The sequence below is a fragment of the Aotus nancymaae genome, unplaced genomic scaffold (genome assembly GCF_030222135.1).
Source record: "Aotus nancymaae isolate 86718 unplaced genomic scaffold, 86718_ANA_hifiasm-v0.15.2.pri h1tg000016l, whole genome shotgun sequence".
NCBI classification, from domain to species: domain Eukaryota; kingdom Metazoa; phylum Chordata; class Mammalia; order Primates; family Aotidae; genus Aotus; species Aotus nancymaae.
The window spans coordinates 73818960-73841941 of NW_026988428.1; the positions used below are offsets into that span (position 1 = coordinate 73818960).

At 36.4% G+C, this 22982-nt stretch overlaps 1 protein-coding gene and 1 long non-coding RNA gene across 3 annotated transcripts in view; one reads left to right on the plus strand and one right to left on the minus strand.

Moving 5' to 3' along the window:
* Window positions 1–22982, plus strand: part of LOC110567689 (uncharacterized) — a 162432-nt gene that overhangs the window by 58358 nt on the left and 81092 nt on the right. The window lies entirely within an intron of this gene.
* Window positions 2840–22982, minus strand: part of LOC110568512 (low-density lipoprotein receptor-related protein 6-like) — a gene marked incomplete at its 5' end in the record, with an annotated part of 35265 nt that continues 15122 nt past the window's right edge. The window contains 6 exons of the mRNA XM_064376666.1: window positions 2840–3195; window positions 3816–4052; window positions 8035–8160; window positions 11150–11359; window positions 20099–20289; window positions 21582–21793. Coding sequence (XP_064232736.1) covers window positions 3077–3195; window positions 3816–4052; window positions 8035–8160; window positions 11150–11359; window positions 20099–20289; window positions 21582–21793 — 1095 coding nt within the window. The remainder of the gene's footprint in view (window positions 3196–3815; window positions 4053–8034; window positions 8161–11149; window positions 11360–20098; window positions 20290–21581; window positions 21794–22982) is intronic.

Genomic DNA, 22982 nt, shown 5'->3' on the forward strand with positions numbered 1-22982 from the left:
TCACTTCTAAAATCTAACTCCAAATCTGAACCAGAGTCTCCAGTGGTTTCAGTTGCTTTGACCACACTGTGGTATTGGTTTAACACTCTGAGGCATTCCGAAATATTCTAAACCACAGTAAGAATATAGGCTACAACAGGAAATAGATGTGGGTTAACCATAACATTATCTGCACAAAGAAGAGGTAATGGCAAATCTTCTACAGACATTACATCCAGTTTTTGAGTCGTTTTCATCAGCTCATTAAATGTCAAGACAGGATTACCCATGCAATCCTGGAATGCAGCCAGTCTACTACCAAAATTGCTGCTATGCAACTTCGCTTGATAAGACAAGTTCAAGGAATAGATGACAGGAGGACAACCAAGCATCCACCATAAAATGTGCTAGAATGGAAAAGCTATAAAGTTCTGGAAGAGAAATTCAAATTATGCCCAAAATGAACCACTCCTCTTCTAAAGTTCCAGCCAATATCCAAAACAAACAGTTAATTAAAAGCTTATACATAAGAGAGACAGATATGACTAAGGGTTGGGAAGTATATTTTTTTCTTTGATAACTTCATAGAGCATAAAATATAATTTTACATAAATGGCATTCTAAAACATAGAATATTTATCCATGAAAATAACATTTCAACCATGCCAAATCTCACTAAGGTGACAAGTACAGAGAAATGCTTTGGACTCAGTAGGTGAAGTAAAGGGACACCATGCACCTGTTTGAGGGAGCAGAAGGGGCAGTTCTACTGCTATATTCAAAGCCTTTCAACCTATTTCAAGATACATTATGTCTGAGTACATATAAGTGATTTTTAAATATGAAAAGAAAAAGTATCATAGCTACTCTGGGTAGTTTTATATTTTTGGCAAGGAGTCATGCACTGAATATTAAACATTTGCAATTGCTATGCTCTTTTTCTGTTAGACCTAAGAATTACTACTGTGACCAAAGCTTTCTAAAACCTGAATCACTATAGGAAACGAAAAAATTGAGAATGGATTTCCAGATGAAGGCATCATGATGATGAATGTCAACATCTTGGTCAATACTCAACTGCTTCATAAGACACTTCTGAAAGCTTCATTATCCTGAGGCCCCAAAAACCAAATAGGGAAAAAGATTAACATGTTAACAAAGGAAAACTGCCCTCTTTGCTCTCAATCTTTTTAAGCACAGTTAAAATAAATTTTTTTTTTTTTTTGATACACAGTCTTGCTCTGTTGCCCAAGCTAGAGTTCAGTGGCATGATCTCAGCTCACTGCAAACTCTGCCTCCCAGACTCAAGTGATACTCCCACCTCAGCCTCCAGAGTAGCTGGGACTACAGTTGCAAACCACCATGCCTGGCTAATTTTTGCACTTTTTGTAGAGATGGGGTTTCGCCATGTTGCCCAAGCTGGTATCAAACTTCTGGGCTCAAGTGATCTTACCATTTCAGCCTCCCAAGTAGCTGGGACTCTAGGAGTACACTACCAGAAGCAGCTAATTTTTATTTTCTGTAGAGACAGGGGTCTTACTATATTTATCCAGGCTGGTTTCAAACTCCTAGACTCAAGAGATCCTCCCAACTCAACCTCCCAACTTGCCAAGATTACAAGTGTGGGCCATTGTGCCCAGTAATCAACTGGCAATTTTCAAATAGGAGTTCACAAATTTATTGTTATGCAATGCACCCCAAACAGACACAACATAACAGGATAGCACCATGTTTATGACTCAATGAATATAAGTCCAAAATCGAGGTGCTCTGTTGAGTTGAGGAATCTAATGATGGAGTTTCTCAATATCATTCTTCTGTGATCATATGTTACAAAGATTTGAAGAGAAACATATATCCACACACACACAATACATATTGTGTGGTAAAGTAGCAGATATGGGCAAAGATTCAGGTATTTGAATTAATTATTTTGAATACTTCTCAAACTGAAAGTATAATCAATTTTTTTTTTTTTTTAAAGCAGAGTCTCACTTTGTTGTCCATGCTGGACTACAGTGGCCCAATCTCGGCTCACTGAAACCTCTGCTTCCTGGGTAAGTAATGCTCCTGCCTCAGCCTCCTGAATAGCTGGATTACAGGCATGTGCCACCATGTCCAGCTAATTTTTGTATTTTTACTAGAGACAGAGTTTCACCATATTGGCCAGGCTGGTCTCGAATTCCTGGCCTCAAGTGATCTGCCTGCCTCAGCCTCCCAAAGTGCTGGATTACAGGCGAGAGCCACCGTGCCCAGCTCAAACTGAAGGTATAATCAATTTTTTAAAAACACAATGTAATAAATTGGCAAAGATTCAAAAGGAAGTACTTGTTGATACTTGTCATATTATCAGAAGAGCCTTATCTCAACAATATATATTATTATAATTTCTTAAGGAGGAATGAATCTTACCAACAGTAAAAAAAAAAAGTATCAACAGGTTCCTATGTTTTTTTTAACAGTACACAGACTAAGATGCCAGACAAAGAAATTCCTTTAAAAAAGAAGTTTGAATACTTGGGAAACAAATTTCCTTATTAGAGTATTGATGAAATAAAGGAAGTTATCATAGGAAAATGTAGCCCTGCAATTTCAGGCTTAGAATGTGAAACAGAGCATTCACCAAATGCCAAGTTTTTAGCACACATCATACAAAACAATATCTTCTTTATTCAAAATTTCTTGGTTTCACCATGTTGGCCAGGCTGGTGTCCCACTCCTGACCTCAAGTGATCCACCGACCTGGCCTTCCGAAGTGCTGGGATTACAGGCGTAAGCCAACATACCCTGCTGATTTCTATGTATCTAAATGATTTGAGAATTTTGTAACTTTGGTTATAGTAAAATAATATTTATTCTTTTCTAGTGCTATAGTAAAATAATATTCTTTTCTAGTGCTCTACTAAATGTTTCTGTGCATAATAAAACGGCTATGTTTAAAGATTACTGAAAGCAAAACATAAAAAAATCCTTTGCACAAATAATTAGCTTAATATTAATACTTATTAATTAGAAAGGAAATCTTGATAAGTAAACCTCACACAGAAGAAAAAAATTGTTTAAATTCTCTGTTAAGAGTAATTTATAGATCTCAGTCCTACTTACAACAATCCAGTTCATCTGATTTGTCACTACAATCCACATTATGATCACACTTCTTGTGCTTTCCAATGCACTGACCATTGGCACAGCGGAACTGATCAATTAAACAAAGCACTGGGGAAAAAATGTAAATAGTTTTCTTATTTTTAATATCATGTAAAGTCAAACTCTGGCAAGAGTCAAAAGGTACTTTCTGAATACAAATGAAAAACAAATCAGACTTTTAGCTGTAACTTGAATATTATTCTCTGGAGTTCCACTGGTTGAGAGAGAGAAAAAAAAAGAGTGGAAAAAAAAAATCCAGCAGGAAATTTCCTGTTTTATTCTTTACATTAAATTCCCTGTTTTACTAAATAATTCTAGAGAACTTGGCTGGTTTGTTTTTACCATGGGAAAGGTTAGTAAGAGAAAGTAAAGAATATAAAATATGTTAGATTGTAATTAATAAATCCACTAATTCAGAGCTCATTGGAAACAGGGACTATTTTTATATCATGAAGGCCTAATATCTTTTAGTTCAATATCTCAATTTTCAAAGCTTATTAATTTGTATAAATCTTACACATGTAAAGTGAATTAAAACAATAATATGGAACACGGTACTACGATCAGAAGTGATACAGTCGTATGTACTTGAAAAACCCCAACTGACACTAAGCTAAGTAACACTGAATTTTAAATAACTGAATGGGAAAAAAGGACTGCATGCTGAGGCACTGAGGAATTCTGTATACCTTCACAGTTCTTCTCATCTGATTTGTCCTGGCAGTTTGCATCTCCGTTGCACCGGAGGGCACCATCAATACACTGCCCACTGGCACACTGGAACTGGGACTCTGAGCATACGGGACAATTGAGTTCGTCACTGTGGTCTTCACATTCAGTAAACCCATCGCATCGCCAAGCCACAGGGATACAGTCAATTTCCCCCGTGAAACAAGTAAACTGCTGAGGAGAACATGTTGGGGGTTCTTCAAATGAACAAGGGGAAGGGGAGTGACAAAAACACAAACATGATCACACAGAAGTATAAACACATACCTGAGTGAAGCTCATTTAATAATTAACATACACAAAATACTTTATAATAAATATGATTTATAAACTATCTCATCTAATTAGAGAAGAAATAAAAGTTTTCACATTACTTCCTTTAGATTCACTATAAACTTTTGCCTGCAAAACTGTAAGGCAAAAGTTTTCTCATTTATTGTAATCCAAACACGATAATATTTGCAATCCATTACAATCTCACATATAACCTAGGAATCATCACTATAACTACCAAATATTTTAAAGTTAGCCTACCACTCATAAGTTTTCTAGCTCTAAGATTCTCCAAGGATAGTCCATGAACCCCTCAGGGTTCCTGAGACCTCTTTCGGGGGACCCACTAGGTAAAAACTATTTTTATAATAACATTAAGATGTCATCGCTTTTTTTGCTATCTTTGCACTGATGCTACAAAAGGAACAGTGAATAAAACTTGGAACCTTAGAAGATGCAGGGAAATGACAACAAACTGTATCAGTAATCACTATACTGTATACAGCCACACATGCACAGTTTGTAACAAAGATACAAAAAGGCCAACTTCATTTAAGAATGTCAGTGATGAATCAAGGAAAAATATTAATTATATTAAAATCAACCCAAGTGTATGCCTCTTCAATATTCTTATCAATCAAATGGCAATTATGCATAAAGCTCATGGTGCAAACCTAACCATGACAGTTTCTAATGGGAAAGCATTTGTTTGGAGTTGTAAATGCAACTCAAATGGAATGTCATTTTAACCTGAAAGAATGACTGACAGGTAAATTATACAGTAGTTATTTACACTCGTCTGTTAGTGAATTGTCTAGAGAACGCATAACTTTATGATATGACCCAGGGTCAGAAAACCCTGTAACTTTACAACAGAGAACATTACACATTACAGGCGAACATTTTATATGGGGAATTTTAGGGATTATTTTCTAAGAGCCTATTATGTATTCAGCACTATACCATCTATACTGTGTGGAGAATTAAAATAGACAAAATATATCCATGTCCTTGAAGAGCTTTGAATTTTGTTGGGGATAGAAAGAAACTAACAAACATAAAACAAAGGACACAACTTTGGACTGCATGTCATGCAAACTGTGTGATATAGTTTGGATATTTGTCCCCAAACCTCATGCTGAAATGTAATCCCCAATGTTGGAAGTGAGGCCTGGTGGGAGCTGTTTGGGTCATGGGAGTGGATCCCTCATGCCTTGGTGCTGTCCTCCTGATATAAATGAGTTCTTGGGAGACTTGGTTGTTTAAAAGTGTGTGGCACTCCCTCTAGCCCACTCTCTCTTGTTCCCTCTTTTGCCATGTAATCTGCCTGCTCCCCCTTCACCCCAGCCTTGAAAGTTTCCTGAGGCCAATCCAGACCCTGGGCAATACAGCTGGCAGCAATAGAGCTAGCAACAAATGGCAGAGCCAATTAAACATTTTCTTTATAAATTATCCAGCCTCAGGTATTTATAGCAATTCAAGAATGGCCTAATACACTGTGGTAACAAGTGCTGCTATGCAGAGAAAGAAAACAACAGTAACAGCTAGTGAAGATTTCCTAGATCATGGAAAGACCGGCTACACCTTAGAAAATTAGTAAAATTTAGGATAGGCATCAGAGAAAGACGTCCTTGAATTACCTAAAGTAAAGCCACAGAAGCAAAACAAAACAGAACATGCCATAGCGACCCTCAAATTCTAAACAGCCAAACAAAAATAAAACTAGCCATTTGGGAAGAATACAAAATAAGATGAATAGGTAAGACAGCTCAAATGAAATCACATTTTGAAAATCAGGCAGAAAAATTTAGATTTTCCATTTCACTTATTTCTACTGTAGAATCAATATTAAATTACAAAAAAAGACATGTACACAAATGGTTATTGCAGTTTTATTAAGAGGAGGGAGTCTCACTATGTTTCCCAGGCTGGCCTTGAATGCTTGGGTTCAAACACTCCTCCCACCTCAGTCTCCTGAGTAACTAGGATTACAGACATGCACCACTGTGCCTGGCTCCAGTTTTATTTTTAACAACAGATTTAAAACAATGAAAATATCCCTCAAAGGTGAGTAATAAATTGTAATATTAAATAATAAAATACAATTCAACAATAAAAAGGGAAAACTACAGATATACTCAACTGTATGACTGAATCTCAAAAATACATTAAACAAGAGAATTCAGACTCAAAAGAGCACATACAACATGCTTTCATTTATATAAAGTTTAAGAATAGGCAAAACTAATCTATGGGGATAAAAATCAAAACAGTGGCTACTTCTAGAGAAGAAGTGACTGTTTAGGGGCAGGAGGGTACTTTTCTTAATAGCATCGTTCTAAATCTTGATTTGGGTGTTAGAAACACAGTTGTATACATCTGTCAAAAGTCATTTTAATACATACATTAAAAATAATTGTTAAATGTGCAAGCAAGAAAAAGGCCCCTTAAAAGCTATTTTCAAACTGGAAGATGAGATCCTTGACTCAGTTTTAACCATGTTATCATTAACATAAAGATAAATTTTTCTAGGATTTGCCTTAAAGTAACAGTCTAGCACTCTGATAGGGAAACACATGTTATTTTTTTTATTGTGGTAAAGTAAACATAAAATTTACCAATTCAACCACTTTAAAGTGTATAGCTCAATGACATTAAGTACATTCACATTATTATGCAATACCTATTTTTAAAAATTTCAAGTACCAGCACTTAAGTTTTACTGTACACATGATTTCCCTGACTAGACTGTATGCTATCTCAAAGATCTTCAAATCCCCTACAGTCCAAGCAAAGTGCCCATAGCTGCTACTGAATACACACCTTATATATGTTTTAAAAACTTACAGTTCAAAGAATAAAATTTACTTGTAATCCCACCCAAGTGATCAACAATTTTTATACACTGAATGCATATTCTCTTTTAATATATGTTTAAAGAAATGTATATTTTCTGTAGTTGTCATCATTTTGGCAACATTTTTACATCAACTTCATGATTGTAACATTTAATAGCTGTATAAACTCAAGTTACCTTACTCAATAATTTTCGTATCATTAGTAATTAGTTTAAAAATTTCTGCCACTGTAGACAATAGTATGATGCAGTCTTTTTCCTTCAGTTGAATTTACTTAAGAGTTATTCCCAAAAGGAGGATATCTGAATTAAGAGTATGAATACTACTGTAGTGCCTGATACTATCATACTATGATTTAACAAACCAATGTACCTATTTATTATACCCGCTGAGTGATTAAACCAATTTTACTACAACAGTATCACTATACTCACTGATATCTTTTTAGAAATCATTTTTCACTAGATAAAGAAGTAATGGGAATTTGCTGATGGATTTGAACAAAAGAATATTCTTTCCATCAGACACATTCCCAACAATGACACATAAACTTAGAGAATCTAGAATTTAGTGGAGGGAGATTACAGGAGGTAGAATTAATTCATTTTGTTATCTTTTGGGAGCGGGGGAAGCTACTTTAGTATTAGGAAACACACTCATTCACAGGCTGAAAAATGTGGTAATATATATGCAACGAAATACTATTCAGTCAAAAAAGGAAGGGAATCCTGTCATTTGCAACAACAGATGAACCTGGAAGACATCCCATCAAGTGAAATAAGCTAGGCATAGAAAGACAAATACTGCATGATCTCACTTATATGTGGAGTGTAAAAAAGTCAAAGAAACAGTAAAATGATGACTACGAGGCTGGACGGGGGCAGAGAAGAATAACAGAAAAGTCTAGTATAGTACAAACGAATGGAATACAAGCAATCAATTAAGTTAGTACACAGAGCAACTTCAATGCCTAGTTATAGAAGTCTAAGCTTGAGACATGGAATATGTTTGCATTTAGTGTTGCACAAGAAAACTACAACATATTTACCTCCACATGATAGCTCATCTTGAAGCAGAACCAGGTGCACAGGGCAAGAACACCTTGTAGTGCCATCCCCCTTTACAAGACAAATATGTGAACAGCCACCATTATCCTGAGCACAAGGGTGCTGTCCTGCAAAGAGAAGAGAAGAGGTGAGGATGGGGAGAGGAAGGGAAAAGAGGGGAGAGGAGGGGGAGGGGAGAAGAGAAAAAGGGACAACTCTGTCAAAACTATTTATGAAAATCAAATGTATAACCAGCTTGGACTTTTTAAAAAAACTTTTATTATTATCATTATTGTTATTTTTGAGATAGAGTCTCGCTCTGTCACCCAGGCTGAAGTACAGTGGCACGATCTTGGCTCACTGCAAACTCTGCCTCCCAGGTTTAAGCAATTCTCCTGCCTCAGCCTCCTGAGTAGCTGGGATTGCAAGCAAGTGCCACCACGCCCGGTCAATTTTTATATTTTTAGTAAAGATGGAATTTCACCGTGTTGGCCAGGCTGGTCCAGCTTGGACTTTTATTTCCACACAGTATGATTCTTCACTCAATCTCTATACAACCTACAAGAATCTAACCACTATCTTTAAATATTTATATATATTTTAAGCAAGGTAAGGGTAAAGCTCAAGTTAATTTTTGTGAATATGAAAAGCTGTTTGCTGAAACTAAAAAACTGCTAAGGAGAATGCTGAACCTTGAGTATGAATCTATTTAAAATATAAGAATTCTCCTACATTAAAGATTTTAACTCAGAAAATCCATATTTCTAGAAGACAATTTCAGTCAAAAAGTGTATCTTAATGAGGAAGCTATTGAGAATTAAAGAGTCATTAGAAGAAAAAACTCAAAAGGCACATGTAACTGAACAATTCAGAAACAGATAAAATTATTTGCTTAGCCAATTGTAAAAGGTAACTTGTAATACTATAAATGTCTAACTTCCTCATGCGTGGGCTAAGTTAAATATAACTTAGGCAACTTGTCAAAGTCTGTTTCACAAGTAGTATTTTTAAAGAATCATTGTTTGGAATTTTCTGTTTAGCTTGTGTTAAAAGCAACTTGACATTTGTCATCACAAAATATGAACATCTAATATAAGCCACTATTTATTATTTGACTCTCTTCCACAGTAACATTGGTCCTGCTTCAGTTTGTCTTAATGATACTGAGGGAGTCAGCTATCTACAAATGCGCATACTGTCCAAAACAGACATCACGCATTTTATAGAATATATGGCCTTTGTAGCAGTGTTTCTCAACCTTTAATTCACTATATTTTTGATAAACAAAAAACCCATTCTCTTTAGTATTAGAAATTTTGGCCGAGCGCGGTGGCTCACACCTGTAATCTCTGCATTTTGGGAGGCTGAGGCAGGCGGATCACGGGGACCAGCCTGGTCAATATGGTGAAATGCCATCTCTACTAAAAATACAAAACTTAGCCGGGCGTGGTAGCACACGCCTGTAGTCCCAGCTACTTGGGAGGCTGAGGCAGAAGAATCGCTTGAACCTGGGAGGTGGAGGTTGCAGTGAGCCAAGATCATGCCACTGCACTCGAGCCTGGGTGACACAGTGAGACTCCATCTCAAAAAAAAAAAAAAAAAAGAGAAAAATTTCAAAAAATGATTTACCAAATATACAATCATATTTAAATACTGAGTTACATTAAATAAAACTTCTCCCTTAACATTCTGAAAAACTTCATTGAGATTTTCTGTAATAAAATATTCATATATCAACTGAATAAAGAACTTAGGTATGATGTCACTAACATACTTCCTCTAAACATTCAGCATAAGTTACAAGTCATACCACAGAACGACAACAATTTTAACTTTCTAATTCTCAAATACCTGTAACTTTACTTCTAAATTCATGAACCGCAGCAACATAATGGACACTTGTACGAGGGTACTCCTGTTTCCTCATTCACCTTTCATGCTTAAATTCAACTTAAAAGCACTGAGCTGAGAAGTTACAGAATTTCAGTAATTCTCTTTCTAGCACTCAATTTAACATTGGCATTCCTGGTATCATCATGAAAGACTGACAGTAGTGATTGCTAGGACGGTACTTTTTAAAAAACATTTTGCATATATAAACTCATTTATTCCTCTCTCTTATGAGGGCAATTTTGATGACAGATATGAATTAAGAACAAGGCCAAGATGACTAGCCATTTTCAAAAAAAATAAAAATATTTGTGGCTACTTTTTTCTCTTTTTTTTTTTTCCTGGGGCTCATGGAGATGGTTATTTTTCTAAGCTGGGAATTGAAATATTTACCCAAAAGGAGGGGGAAAAAAACCCCAAACATTTACTGATTGAACAGGCTCCTCTATGTTTACACACTAATTTTTAGTTTGTTTTGCTTAAGAATAATGTTAACCCATTATAACTATATTCATCATTATATAATTTTTACTTTTTTTTTTCAAGCTATGGGAGAAGTATAGAGAGGCAAGAAAAGAAATACATGCTTTATATTATCAGTATTCTCAAAGGAACTGAAGCAGAGAAAAACAAGGCATGATAAGCAGTCACTGTTGTACCAGGAAATATTCTTTTTTAATGAGCAACACTATGTCTTTCCCCCATTTCTGGTTTATGAGATTATGTTTAATTTGGAAAAGCTCCTGGGTGAGTCTGACATAAGGCTTTAAAAGCATGAAGATGCTGGGCATGGTGGATCATGCCTGTAATCCCAGCACTTAGGATGGCTGAGACGAGTGGATCACTTGAGGTCAGGTGTTTGAGACCAGCCTGGCCAACATGGTGAAACCCTGCCTCTATTAAAAATACAAAAAAAAAAAAAATTAGCCGGGCATGGTGGCACACACCTGTAATCCCAGCTACTCTGGAGGCTCAGACACTAGGTTCAAGAATCACTTGAGCCCAGGAGGCAGAGACTATAGTGAGCCAAGATCATGCCACTGCACTCCAGCCTGGGCCACAGAGCAGAGCAAGACGCCATCTCAAAAAAAAAAAAAAAAAAAAAAAGGCAAAACTACAAGTGCATGAAAATCTTAAAAGAAAAAGTTTAAAACTATACAAAAGTGTACATATTAATTTCTTATAACACACAAGTCCTCCAATTAGCTTTATCCCATTAACACTTACTGTATTCTTGAAGGTTCAGCTCCTTTACTGCATGAATGTCACTAAGCTGAGCAATTCGAGCCTGGACTTTGGTTCTACCCTCTCGACCCGTCATGTCAATTTTTTCAATCATTTGCTGCTGTTTATCAATCCAATAGAGCCAGTTTTCAAACACAGTAAGTCCCACAGGCTGCAAGATATTGGAGTCTTCTAGTACTATCCGGTTAGCACCTTGGAAAAGGAGAAAATTCAACAGAAATGACTCATATGGGTCATGTTACACTTTTGATAATTATTTCCTACCAGTTAGATTCTAAAAGTATACAAAAGAAAAAATAAGATCTCTACCACAAAACTTAAAAATCATGCTAAGGCGTACAGACACTAGAAAATAGGTAATAAACTAGACATTGATGTGGAACCAAGGGCAAGTAAGTGCCCAATATGCAGTAATACTCTTGTTAATAGAAATGTAGAAAAGAACTTAGAACAGTAGTTTGAAAAACCCTAAATTATATATACAACAGATAAAAATGGCACTTCTCTGGAGGAGCAGTGGGTGAACTCAGAGTTCTGAGTACACCTGAGGCATCTATGAATAACAGCTTCACTCTCACCCCACTTGGCTTCTCAGAACACAGAAAAAACAACTGACTCATCCCAAGGTAAGAATTATTTCCAATCATCCCAGACACAGAGCCGTCCAGAGTCTGAAGAGGCAACTTCTGCTATTGTTGGATAGTGAGAAAGTTCTTTTATACAGTGGGCTAAAATCTTTGTTCATACCCCCTGCCCTGCATTATTCATACGTTCTCCCTCACTCAAAAAGAAAAAATACCCTCATTCCTTCTGTCTTTCTCATAACAGTCCTTCAAATATTTATAGAAAGTTTTCATGGTTACTAAGTCATAAGTTCAGTCAAAGAAAGACATTAGCTGGTATTTTGGAAATACCAAGGAAAGCTCCAGGAAAGAGGAAAGCATAATGCCAACTTTTAATAAATGAAGAAAAGTGGAGAGAGGAGATATTCCAGATGGGAAGGCACTGCCTCAGTCAACATTCAGATCCGTTGTAGGCTAAGTACAAGTTTACTTATGTTCCCTCCTAAAACTCTACTAATATGGTGGATTTAAAAAATTTTAGGCCAGGTGCAGCGGCACACACCCGTAATCTCACCAATTTGGGAGGCTGAGGCCGAAGGATCACTTGAGCTTAGGAGTCTGAAATCAGCCTGGGCAACATGGTAAAATGCCATCTGTACAAAAAATACAAAAGTTAGCCAGGCATGGTGGTATGCGCCTGTAGTCCCAGCTACTCAGGATTCTGAGGTGGGAGAACTGCTTGAGCCAGGGAGGTCAAGGCTCTAGTGAGCCAAGATCATGCCACTACACTCCAGCCTGCGTGACAGAGTGAGACCCTGTCTCAAAAAAAAAAAAAAAAAGATAAAAGAAAGAAAGAAAGAAAAAGAACGCAATTTTTAAGGTATAAACCCATAAGGAAAAAGAAGGCAGAAGAACAGAAGAGAGCAGGAAAGTTATATAAATTTTGGAAGTTGGAGAACAGATAGACCAGGGACAATGACACAGGAGCCCAGAGAAAGCTAAATGCAGACATCCAGTGAAGCTAACAAAGAAATCGATTAGCTCAGGAACTGGAAGCACCAGGTATTTTAGAATGGAACAGAGGTAAGAGTTATGTGGCCGGGGCTGAATGAAGAATATTAATTGAAAATATGCTTAAGAAGTTATACAGGTCCTGGATCTCCTCCTTTTGTCTGGCAGAAAACTAAAGATAATCCTTTCTAAAGAGGTTGAACTAGAGTTTAATATACCCAGCAAAGGCAAAGAGATACTGTGACAGGGATGTCACAGAGGAATTATTTAAAAGCCTACTTTCCAACTGAGGAGACCTTTCCCAACACCCAGAACATCAGGTAGCCCTTTTAGTCTCATGCAGGAGACTAGAAGGTTTCCCTAAAGGAAAAACAAAAACAAAACAAACAAAAACAACTTAAAAACCCTGAAGTACCCAAGAGAAAAGAACTTCAGATGATGTCACCTGGGAGACCCATTAGAAAACAGCTAGATCTCTAAAAGAAACCTATTGTCACTAACAGCAGCAACGTTCTCAGTATTTTTAATGCCTCATACTAAACACAGACAGCTAAGAATCACCAAATATTTAAAGAAAACCTCTATCTTTAAATTTGAAGCCCAAGACAAACACAACAAAGAAACTTGGAGAAAAAGACACAAAAGCAAAAGAAAACAAATCACTACCAATAAAAAACCCTAAAGAATAGGCTGTCTTTAGAGGGGCAGAGCATTCAAAGAACAAAAAAGAGCCCTTGGAAATTAAAAACATGATATCCAAAAATTTAAAAGAAAAATGCAACAGAGGGTTGGGAGACAGATTTGAGAAGCTCTCCTCAGAAAGTATAACAAAAACACAAAGAGATGGGTAACAGGTGAGAAAAATACAGCTGCAGTCAACAAGGTCCACCATAAAAATAAACTCCAAAATGAGAAAATGAAAAATAAATTATCTAAGAAATAAAACAAAAAAATTTCCAGCATTAGAGGTACAGATTTCTAGACAGAAAGGACTCACCTAGTAATAAGTTCAATGAGAAGGGAAAGGGGAAGAGGGCAGGGGAAGCATGAGCATAGATTTAAAAAAAAAAAAAAAAAAATATATATATATATATATATATATATATATATATATATATATATATATATTTTTTTTTTTGAGATGGAGTTTCACTCTTTCACCCAGGCTGGAGTATAGTGGTGCGATCTCGGCCCACTGCAACCTCCACCTCCACCTTCTGGTTTCAAACAATTCTCCTGCCTCAGCCTCCTGAGTAGCTGGAATTACAGATGCCTGGCTAATTTTTGTATTTTTAGTAGAGATGGGGATTCACCATGTTGGCCAGGCTGGTCTTGAACTCCTGACCTCTGGTGATCCGCCCACCTCGGCCTCCCAAAGGGCTGGGATTATGGGCGTAAGCCACTGCGCCCGGCTGATCAAAAAAAATCTTAAGACATTAGCAAATCAAATCTAATAAAAAGAATAACGTATCATGCTATATTTTATTTATTCCAGCAAACTGGGAAAAGAAGGTATATTCCTTAATTTGACAATAACTATCTACAGAAAAACCTTAGCAAAAAATATCTAATCACAAAGTATTGAATGCTTCCCCAAGATCAAGGGGAAAAGGACTAAAAAGGAAGTAGAAGGGAAAGAAGGGGAAGGAGAAGGGGAAAGGAACAGAAAGAAAAGACAGGGGAAGTGGAAGAGGGAGGAGAGAGAAGAAAAAAGGAAAGAAGGAAGGAATCATACAAAGGCACATGATCCAATTCTATGGCATTGCGGGGAAAGAACATGTTAACAGCTTCTGGAGGAAAAAGGAAAGGATAGCATACAAAGACTGGAATTACAGTCACATCAAACTTCCCAATGACACAGGATGCTCAAAGACAATGGAGTTCTATTTTCAAAATTCTGAGAGAAAATAGCTACAAAACATGAAAACAAATTAATCAACCAAGTATGAGGATGAAAGAAAACATTCAAACAAGATCAAGAATCAGCCTCCCTTTCAAGAAGCTGCTAAAAATGGTCTCTAATAAAGAAAAGAGAGTTAACCAGAAGAAACAGAGTCCGGGAAATAGAGGGTTCAGCACCAAGGGGAATGGCTAAGTATATGCCCAGGCTAATGGAGAAATGAAGTCAGCCTAGAAATCAAGCAAATCCGGACTGGAGCAAGATGATGAAGAAATCTCAGAGATATGCTTTTAATTTCGAAGACAAATAAATGGATTGCTTGATGCACCTGCATTTACTGAAACAATTATTTATATTACACAAGTATTAACTGCAGAGAGGAAAAAAGTTTTAAAAAGAAATATACCTAATAGTAATATGTTCATTGCCATAAATAATAAGTAATTAAGTCTGAACTTTAAAAATCATGGTACTAGTTCAGGTGAGTCCTTTGTATTTGCAAACTTGTACCTTGAATTCTGGAAAGTTCATAACTATGCTGGGAGAATGGAAGGAAAATTCACATGTGTATTTTGGGGACATATGGTTTAAAATAGCAAAATCTTAATCTTCCAAAGGAAGTCAATGTTTAATGTCTAAAACTGAAAAATCAAGAAATAGCATTTTTAAGCAAGTTTATTTTAAAATAAGTGAAAGTAAATGTGAATGCTTCTAATCATGGGAACTGAGAGCAGCGAAGAGTAGAGCAGTAGACTTGTTTTTTGTTACAAGCCAGGTAGAACAATTTAATATCCATAATATTTACATGTATTACTTTAATGAAAATTAAAATCAGTTTTAAACAATAAAAAAAGAATGATGTTTAAGATTAGTTGGTGGTAATGAAAGGATGGTCTGAGGTAGACAACCGGATAAAAAGGAAAGTCAATAATGTCACTGCAGGACCTCAGCCACGGTAAGGACCTGATCTACTTTGATGCTGGTAAAAAAATAAGTAAGCTACTGGAACCAACAAGGAAAAGACATGCTTATTTATTCAACAAACTAAGCATGCACTGGATGCAATTCACTATAAAAGGCTATGTGGGTGGCTACAAATAGAAAATAAAAAAAGGTGTCAGGATAAATGCATAATTGTCCATAAAAATATAAGAAAAAAAAAATCAACTTGACAGTAACCTTTTTCAAAGAATAGAAAAAGAGGGGCCAGGCACAGTGGCTCAGGCCTGTAATTCCAGCACTTTGAAAGGCTGAGGCAGGTGGATCACCTGAGGTCAGGAGTTCCGGACCAGCCTGACCAAAATGGAGAAACCCTGTCGCTATTTAAAATACAAAAAACTAGCCAGGTGTGGTGGCGCATGTCTGTAATCTTAGCTACTCATGAGGCTGAGGCAGGAGACTCGCTTGAACCTGGGAGGTAGAGGTTGTGGTAAGCCAAGATCGTGCCATTGTACTCCAGCCTGGACAGCAAGAGTGAAATTCCATCTCAAAAAAAAAAAAAGAAAAGAAAAGAGAAAGAAAAAAAGGAAACATTTCTTTTTATGTGGCCAACATAGCCTTGATGGCAAAACACCAAATACATGATAAGAAAGGAAAATTATAAGGTATTCCTTCTCATGAGCACAGATTAAAAAAAAAAAATCTTAAAACATTAGCAAATCAAATCCAGCAATAAATAAAAAGAATAATATATAATGCTGGGGAAAGTAAGTAAATTCCTTAATTTGACAAAGGTTATCTACAGAAAAATCTTAGCAAAGAACACTCAATCACAAAGTACTGAATACTTCTCCAAAACCAAGAAAAAAACAAAAACAAGGATTCTATTATCATCCTATTCAACACTGTATTTGGGTGCCCCAGCTAGTATAATAAGGCAAAAAGAGAAAAGGACTAGAAAGAAAAAAACACAACTCTCATTATTTGTAGAAACATGATTCTGTAACATAAAAAAAATCCTAAAGATAAGTACACTTAGCAAGGTCCTGTGGTACAAGCTCAATATTCTAGAAGGAGGAAAAAAGAAACTATTTCCATATTCCAGGCACAATTAGAAAATAAAGTATTAAAAGTTTAGAATATTCTTTACCACTAGCATTTAAAAGCACCAAATACCAAGGAATAATAACTCTAATGAAAGACAGGCAAGACCTCTGCTGAAAACTACAAAACATTTAGAGAAATTAAAGATCTAAATAAACTGGGAGATTTACCATGTTCATGGTAATTCTCTCTAAACTATCAATTAAATGCAAACCAAATGAACATCTTAGTATGTGATTTTTTGGAAGGGGAAACTCACAAGATGATTCTACAATGTATATGGAAACTGAAGGGGTTAACAATAGCCAAGGTAATCCTGAAAAAACACTAAAGATGTAGATGAATCTATTATAGTTACATAATTAAGACAGTATAATATCATATGCGTAAAGGCAAAGTGACCAAGGAAACATCAGAGTCTAGAAACAAATTCACACAAATACAGTCACCTCATTTATAACCAAGGTGATACTACAGAGTAGTAGGGAAAGGACAGTCTTTCCAATAAACAATGCTGAATCAAACAGTAATATGGAAAAAAAATACACTTTAACCCCTGCCTTACACTACATACCAAAATCAATTCCAGATGGATTACAGATCTCAAGAAGAAAAGTTAAATGAAGAAATTTTAGGGAAAAAAAAGAAATAAAATATCTTTGTACCTTTGCAGAAGACAAATATTTCTTTCTCTTTTCTTATTTCTATATATTTATGGAATACAAGTCAAGTTTTTACATGGATATATATGATGTACCTATTATGTGTACAAGTGTGAAGTCTGAGCTTTTAGTGTAAAACCTCAGTGTACAGTATACCCATAAAGTAATTTCTCATCCCTCAACCCTCATAAAGATTTCTTAAACAACATAAAAGGTGTTAACCATAAAAAGAAAATTAATCAACTGTACTACATTAAAATTAAGACCTTTCTTTTCATCTAAAGATACTACCGGGAGAATAAAAAGGTAAATCACAAACTGGGAGATATATGCAGTATATATCTTGACAAAGGATTCATATCCAGAATGTATAAGGAACTCCTATACCTCAATAAACTTTCAAGTCACCAGTTTTTGGGTTATTTTTTGAGACAGGGTCTCAGCTTTATTGGCCAGGCTGGAATGCAGTGGCGCAATCATGATCATGGCTCACTGCAGCAGTGGGACAAAATTAATCATACTGAATGAAACATTTTTGTGAAGAGCTTTATCACAGACAACTGCCTGCCAGGCATGGTGGCTCATGCCTGTCACCCCAGAGCTTTGGGAGACAGATGCAGGAGGATCACTTGAGCCCAGGAGTTTGAGACTAGCCTGAGTAACACAACAAGACCCCCATCTCTACAAAAATAAAATTAGCGGGCTGTGGTGGTGTGTGCCCATAGTCCCAGCTACTCAGGAAGTGGAGGCAGGCGGACTGCTTGAACTGAGGAGTTTGAGGCTACAACAAGCTATGATCACACCACTGCACTCCAGCCTAGGTGACAGGGCAAAATCCTGTCTCACACACACACAAAAGAAGTTAAAAATACTGACATAAATAACTAATGTACAAATCAGAGGTGACTTAAGAGACTAAGGAGATCAGATGAGGGAAAGAATATACTACACCAGGTGTATAACTAAACATGCATAAGTGTGTGCATAACTGTCTGGAATCAGAGAATACATAATGGAAGGGAGGCATTTGAACATGAAAAATACATTCTTTAAAAAATACCAAATGTGAAAAAGATTTAAAACATTATAAATTCAAACATACAAAAATGTACATGATACAGGAATAAGTAGTCTTAGCATTTTAGTATGCTAATGCTCCAGACTTTTCTTGAGATATACTTATTTCTTGAGAAAAATACTGACATATATGCCTGTTTCTTTCTCTTCCCTTCTCCTATCTCCCCTCCCTCCCTCTTCTCTCTTTCTTCTTCATTGTTAAAGAATCTGAGATCAGAAGTTCCCACATTTCTTTTTTTTGTTTTTGAGATGGAGTCTCATTCCATAACCCAGGCTGGAGTGCAGCGGCATGATATTGGCTCACTGCAACCTCTGCCTCCCAGATTCGAGCGATTCTTCTGCCTCAGCCTCCCGAGTAGCTGGGATTTCAGGCGCCTGCCACCACGCCTGGCTAATTTTTGTATTTTTAGTAGAGACAGTGTTTTGCCATGTTGGCCAGGCTGGTCTCAAACTCCTGACCTCAGGTGATCCACATTGGATCCCATCCAATGTGCTGGGATTACAGGCATGAGCCACCACGCCTGGCCTGAGTTCCCACATTTCTTAACAGTATGTATACATATACTGCGTACATATTACATGGTTTTAAATTTTAAACAAAACTAGATCTTAAGCATTTTTATAAAATTTAATTTTTAAAAATCAGTCACGTCAGTGCACACTTTATTCTTTTGAATGAATGCAATATTCCATACACTGATATAATAGAATGTATTTCTCCATGAAGGACTATCATGAATAATGCTCAGCAAATACCCTTGTACACTTGGGTCAGTATTTCTCTAAGACAGCTATCTACAAAGGAAATCACTAGATCAAAAGGAATGCATATTTTAAATTTTGATTATTACTGGCAAATTGTCCTCTAAAAAGGTTCTATCAATTTCCGCTTCCACCAAAGCACTTGGGGGCATATTATTTTCCACCATACTGGCCAATGCTAGGCAATAATCAACATTAACATATTTTGCCATGTTGACAGACACAAATAGTATAATATTTTAATTTCATTTATCTGATCACTAGTGAAGCCAACACAGAGTATATGACATCAGAAATCGTAGACAGGGGAGGTAACTGTAATTACAGACAGAAGATTGCAGAGAAATGTGAAAGTAAAAGTATATCTTAAGACCAACAAATGATTTAATTTGGTTAAAATACCAGAAAGGTAAAGGCCATGATGAGGTTGTGAAAGGTGAATACCAACTTATGCCAACTTAAGAATGCAACTAGACTTTTTTCCTACAGTTTATAAAACTACCGTGAAGATTTTTTTAAGGAAAGCAGTGACATTAAAACCATGTTTCAGAAAATTTAGGAGCCATGTGTAAACTTTTACGGGAAAAAATGGCAGGGACATCAACCAGAGGCTAGGATTTGGCCAGAGGTGACGAGAACATAAACTAGAGCAGGAGACTTAGGAAAGGAGAAGAGATGCATTAGAAATACATTTACAGAGCCAAGATGAAGAAAACTAGTGGGTAACTACGTAACAAAGGAGTAATCATGTTGATGGCTGAAGAAAAAGCTCTTCACCAACCAACCTGATGACTACATATAATGAATAAAACTGCCAGGAAATGTGCCCAAAAAAATATGATGCAAGAAAAACACAATAGATGAATCATCTTAAAAACCTGAATCAAAATAAGAAAACATATTTCTTGGGTACCTGAGAGATCACTGCTTTCAATGCGCCGGAGATCTGAATCGGCCCAAAAGAGCTTGCCCAGCCTGCTATCAAGGGCTAAAGCAACTGGTTTACTTAAGCCACTGAAAAAGAGGACCTCCCGTTCTGTTCCATCCAAAGCAGCCCGTTCAATTTTAGGAGACCTTTCCTGAAGATTGGTAAAATACATATACCTAGAGGGAAAGGAGGAAAAAATGAGTTACTGGAGTAAGAAACCACATAAAACGAGAATATTCTTATTAAGACAAATAGAGGTAGAATATTTTTAAATCTTTTTAAATGTTTTAAAATATGTATTTTTTGGCCAGGCATAGTGGCTCATGCCTATAATCTCAGCACTTTGGAAGGCCAAGGCAGGGGGATTGCTTAAGTTTATGAGTTAGAGACGAGCCTGGACAACACAGCAAAACCCCATTTCTACAAAAAAATACCACAAAAATTAGCTAGGCGTGGTGGCGTGTGCCTGTAGTCCCAGCTATTTGGAAGGCTGAGGTGGGAGGATCACTTGAACCCAGGAAGCAGAGGTTGCAGTAAGCTGAGATTGTTGTCACTGCACTCTAGCCTGGGTGATAGAGCCAGACCTTTTATTGAAAATATATATATAAATACTTATTTATATATATATTTATATATTTACATTTTCAAAAGGTCATGGGATACTTTTACTACTTTTAATAGTAGCAACAAAGGTACACAGAAGTTATTAGGAAGCTTTCATAGATTAATAGAATAGTGTTAGACATAGGCATACATATGTTTTCAGAACACAATGAATTAAAGATCAGTGACTAGAGACACCTAAACACAAAAGTTTAAATTCTCTAACTAATCTATTTAATAACTAAAAAGAAGTCATATATAAATAAGTTCTTATATTTAACTTCTAAATTTCATCCTTTTCCTCTAACTCTTTTGAAGTAAGCTATTTTCCTTGCTGAATACCTTATCACTCACTCAGATACGACTGAGCACTGAGTATTTATTAAATGCAAAGCTCTGTATTAAATGAATGAAAACATATTAGTTCTCATCATAAAGAAAACTGATGTCTAGTGGTAAATACAGGACTAAAAAATAATTAAATGTAAAGTAAATTGGAAAGGACTAAGTATAGCTTAGGCATAGATACAGAGTGCTAAGTATTCAGGAGGGGGGAAAAATCACAGCTGTCTGGGATGAGGTAGATGAAAGAAAACTTCCTGGAGGACGTGGCAGTTGAAATGGTCCTGAAGGCATAGGTAAGACTTAGAATTAAACCAATAGTGGCCCAGGAAACAAAGTCTGGGCAGTGAAATCAGAGAAAGTACAAGAAAATTGTTAAGATAATGCAGAGACAAATGGATAGAGAAGACTGAGTTGTTTGCTAGAGCACAGGACACTTAAAGGTAAATGAGTAACAGCTGGAAAAGAAGGGTGAGGCAGGTCTCAGAAGCCACAGTATCTGAAAGCCACTTTAGTAACATACCCTTTCTCTGGGTTTACCACAATGGCTCGAGGTCTGTCCTGCTCGCCTTTTAGCACCACTCCAATTGATCTCCCATCTAATCTTGTCACATTAATGACATTGGTAGCCTCACAAGTCCAGTAGATATAGCGGCTGTAAATATCAATGCTGAGGTCATATGGTTGTATTTCCAGGTTCTGACTCGGAACAGAGCTCACAACCACAGTAAAGCCCTAGGGAAGAAAAGAAATACACAGAAAATTAAACTGTAGGGCAGATAACCCTGAGACACTCACTTACAATGCTTATACCTATAGGGGCACACAGCTCAGAAGGCTCTCTCAAGTCTTAAGAAATATTTCTTACTGATACCTTTTTTTATGGGTAATGTGCTTCTTTGTTAAAACACATTTCCAATGTTTCTTGGGTTATCCTGCTGCTGAAAAGAGCTAAGGTCAGATTAGTTGCTCCAAGAACCCGACAATGCTTTGATTAAGAGATGGGAGTGAGAAGGTAGCAAATCTCTTCTGTAAACTGGAGACAACTGTGGCTAAAACCATATCCTAGAAGTACCTCTAAAGCAGCAGTTGGCAATATTGCCCTGCCATGGTCATTAGGCAATGTTTGAAGACATTTTTTACTGTCACGACTCTGGGAATATAACTGGTATCTAGTGGGCAGAGGCTAGGGATGCTGTTAAACATCCTACAGTATTCAGAGCAGTCCCTCACAACAATTATCCAGCCCAAAATGACCACAGTACTTAATTTGAAAAATGCTGCCCTAGCGATAAGAGCAACTAGTAAAGGTTACAAATCAAATCCATCATCTCCTTTTCTGATCTTCAACTCTACACATGTAATTTTTTAAAAAATAAAATTAAGCAAAAAGAGAGGCTTTGTCTATTTGTTCAATCCGAATTATAGCTTACTTAATGGGTATCTCTGAAGTAACATATTCCTTAATGAGGTTATCTAATTTATTTGCCATGTAGTTGGCTGTGCATTAAATTTAATTATTTCTATCTATTAGTTATCAGCCCATCAGTCCTGGCCTATATGGTGGAAAGTCCATCTAGAATATACAGCTATGACTATACCCTAAATGATCTCTCAGCAGCTGTAGATATATTACCTCCTTGCTCTTTATTGTAAGATGAGACATAGCGAAAAACGGTACTCTAACTTCCCTAAATTTTAATACATTCAAGATACAACTTACTATCACTGCTGTAAGGATGACAATAAGTAATTATTTATCATATTGTAATCACAGTCTAACAGGGCTTAGCCACAGAACGAAAGCAAAGAAGTATAGATAATGGTATAGAAATCCATAACTGGCATGTAAATGGGTAAGATTTATTAATAATATCCTCATTCCCATTCCACATTCACCAAATAATTATGACTAATACAACCC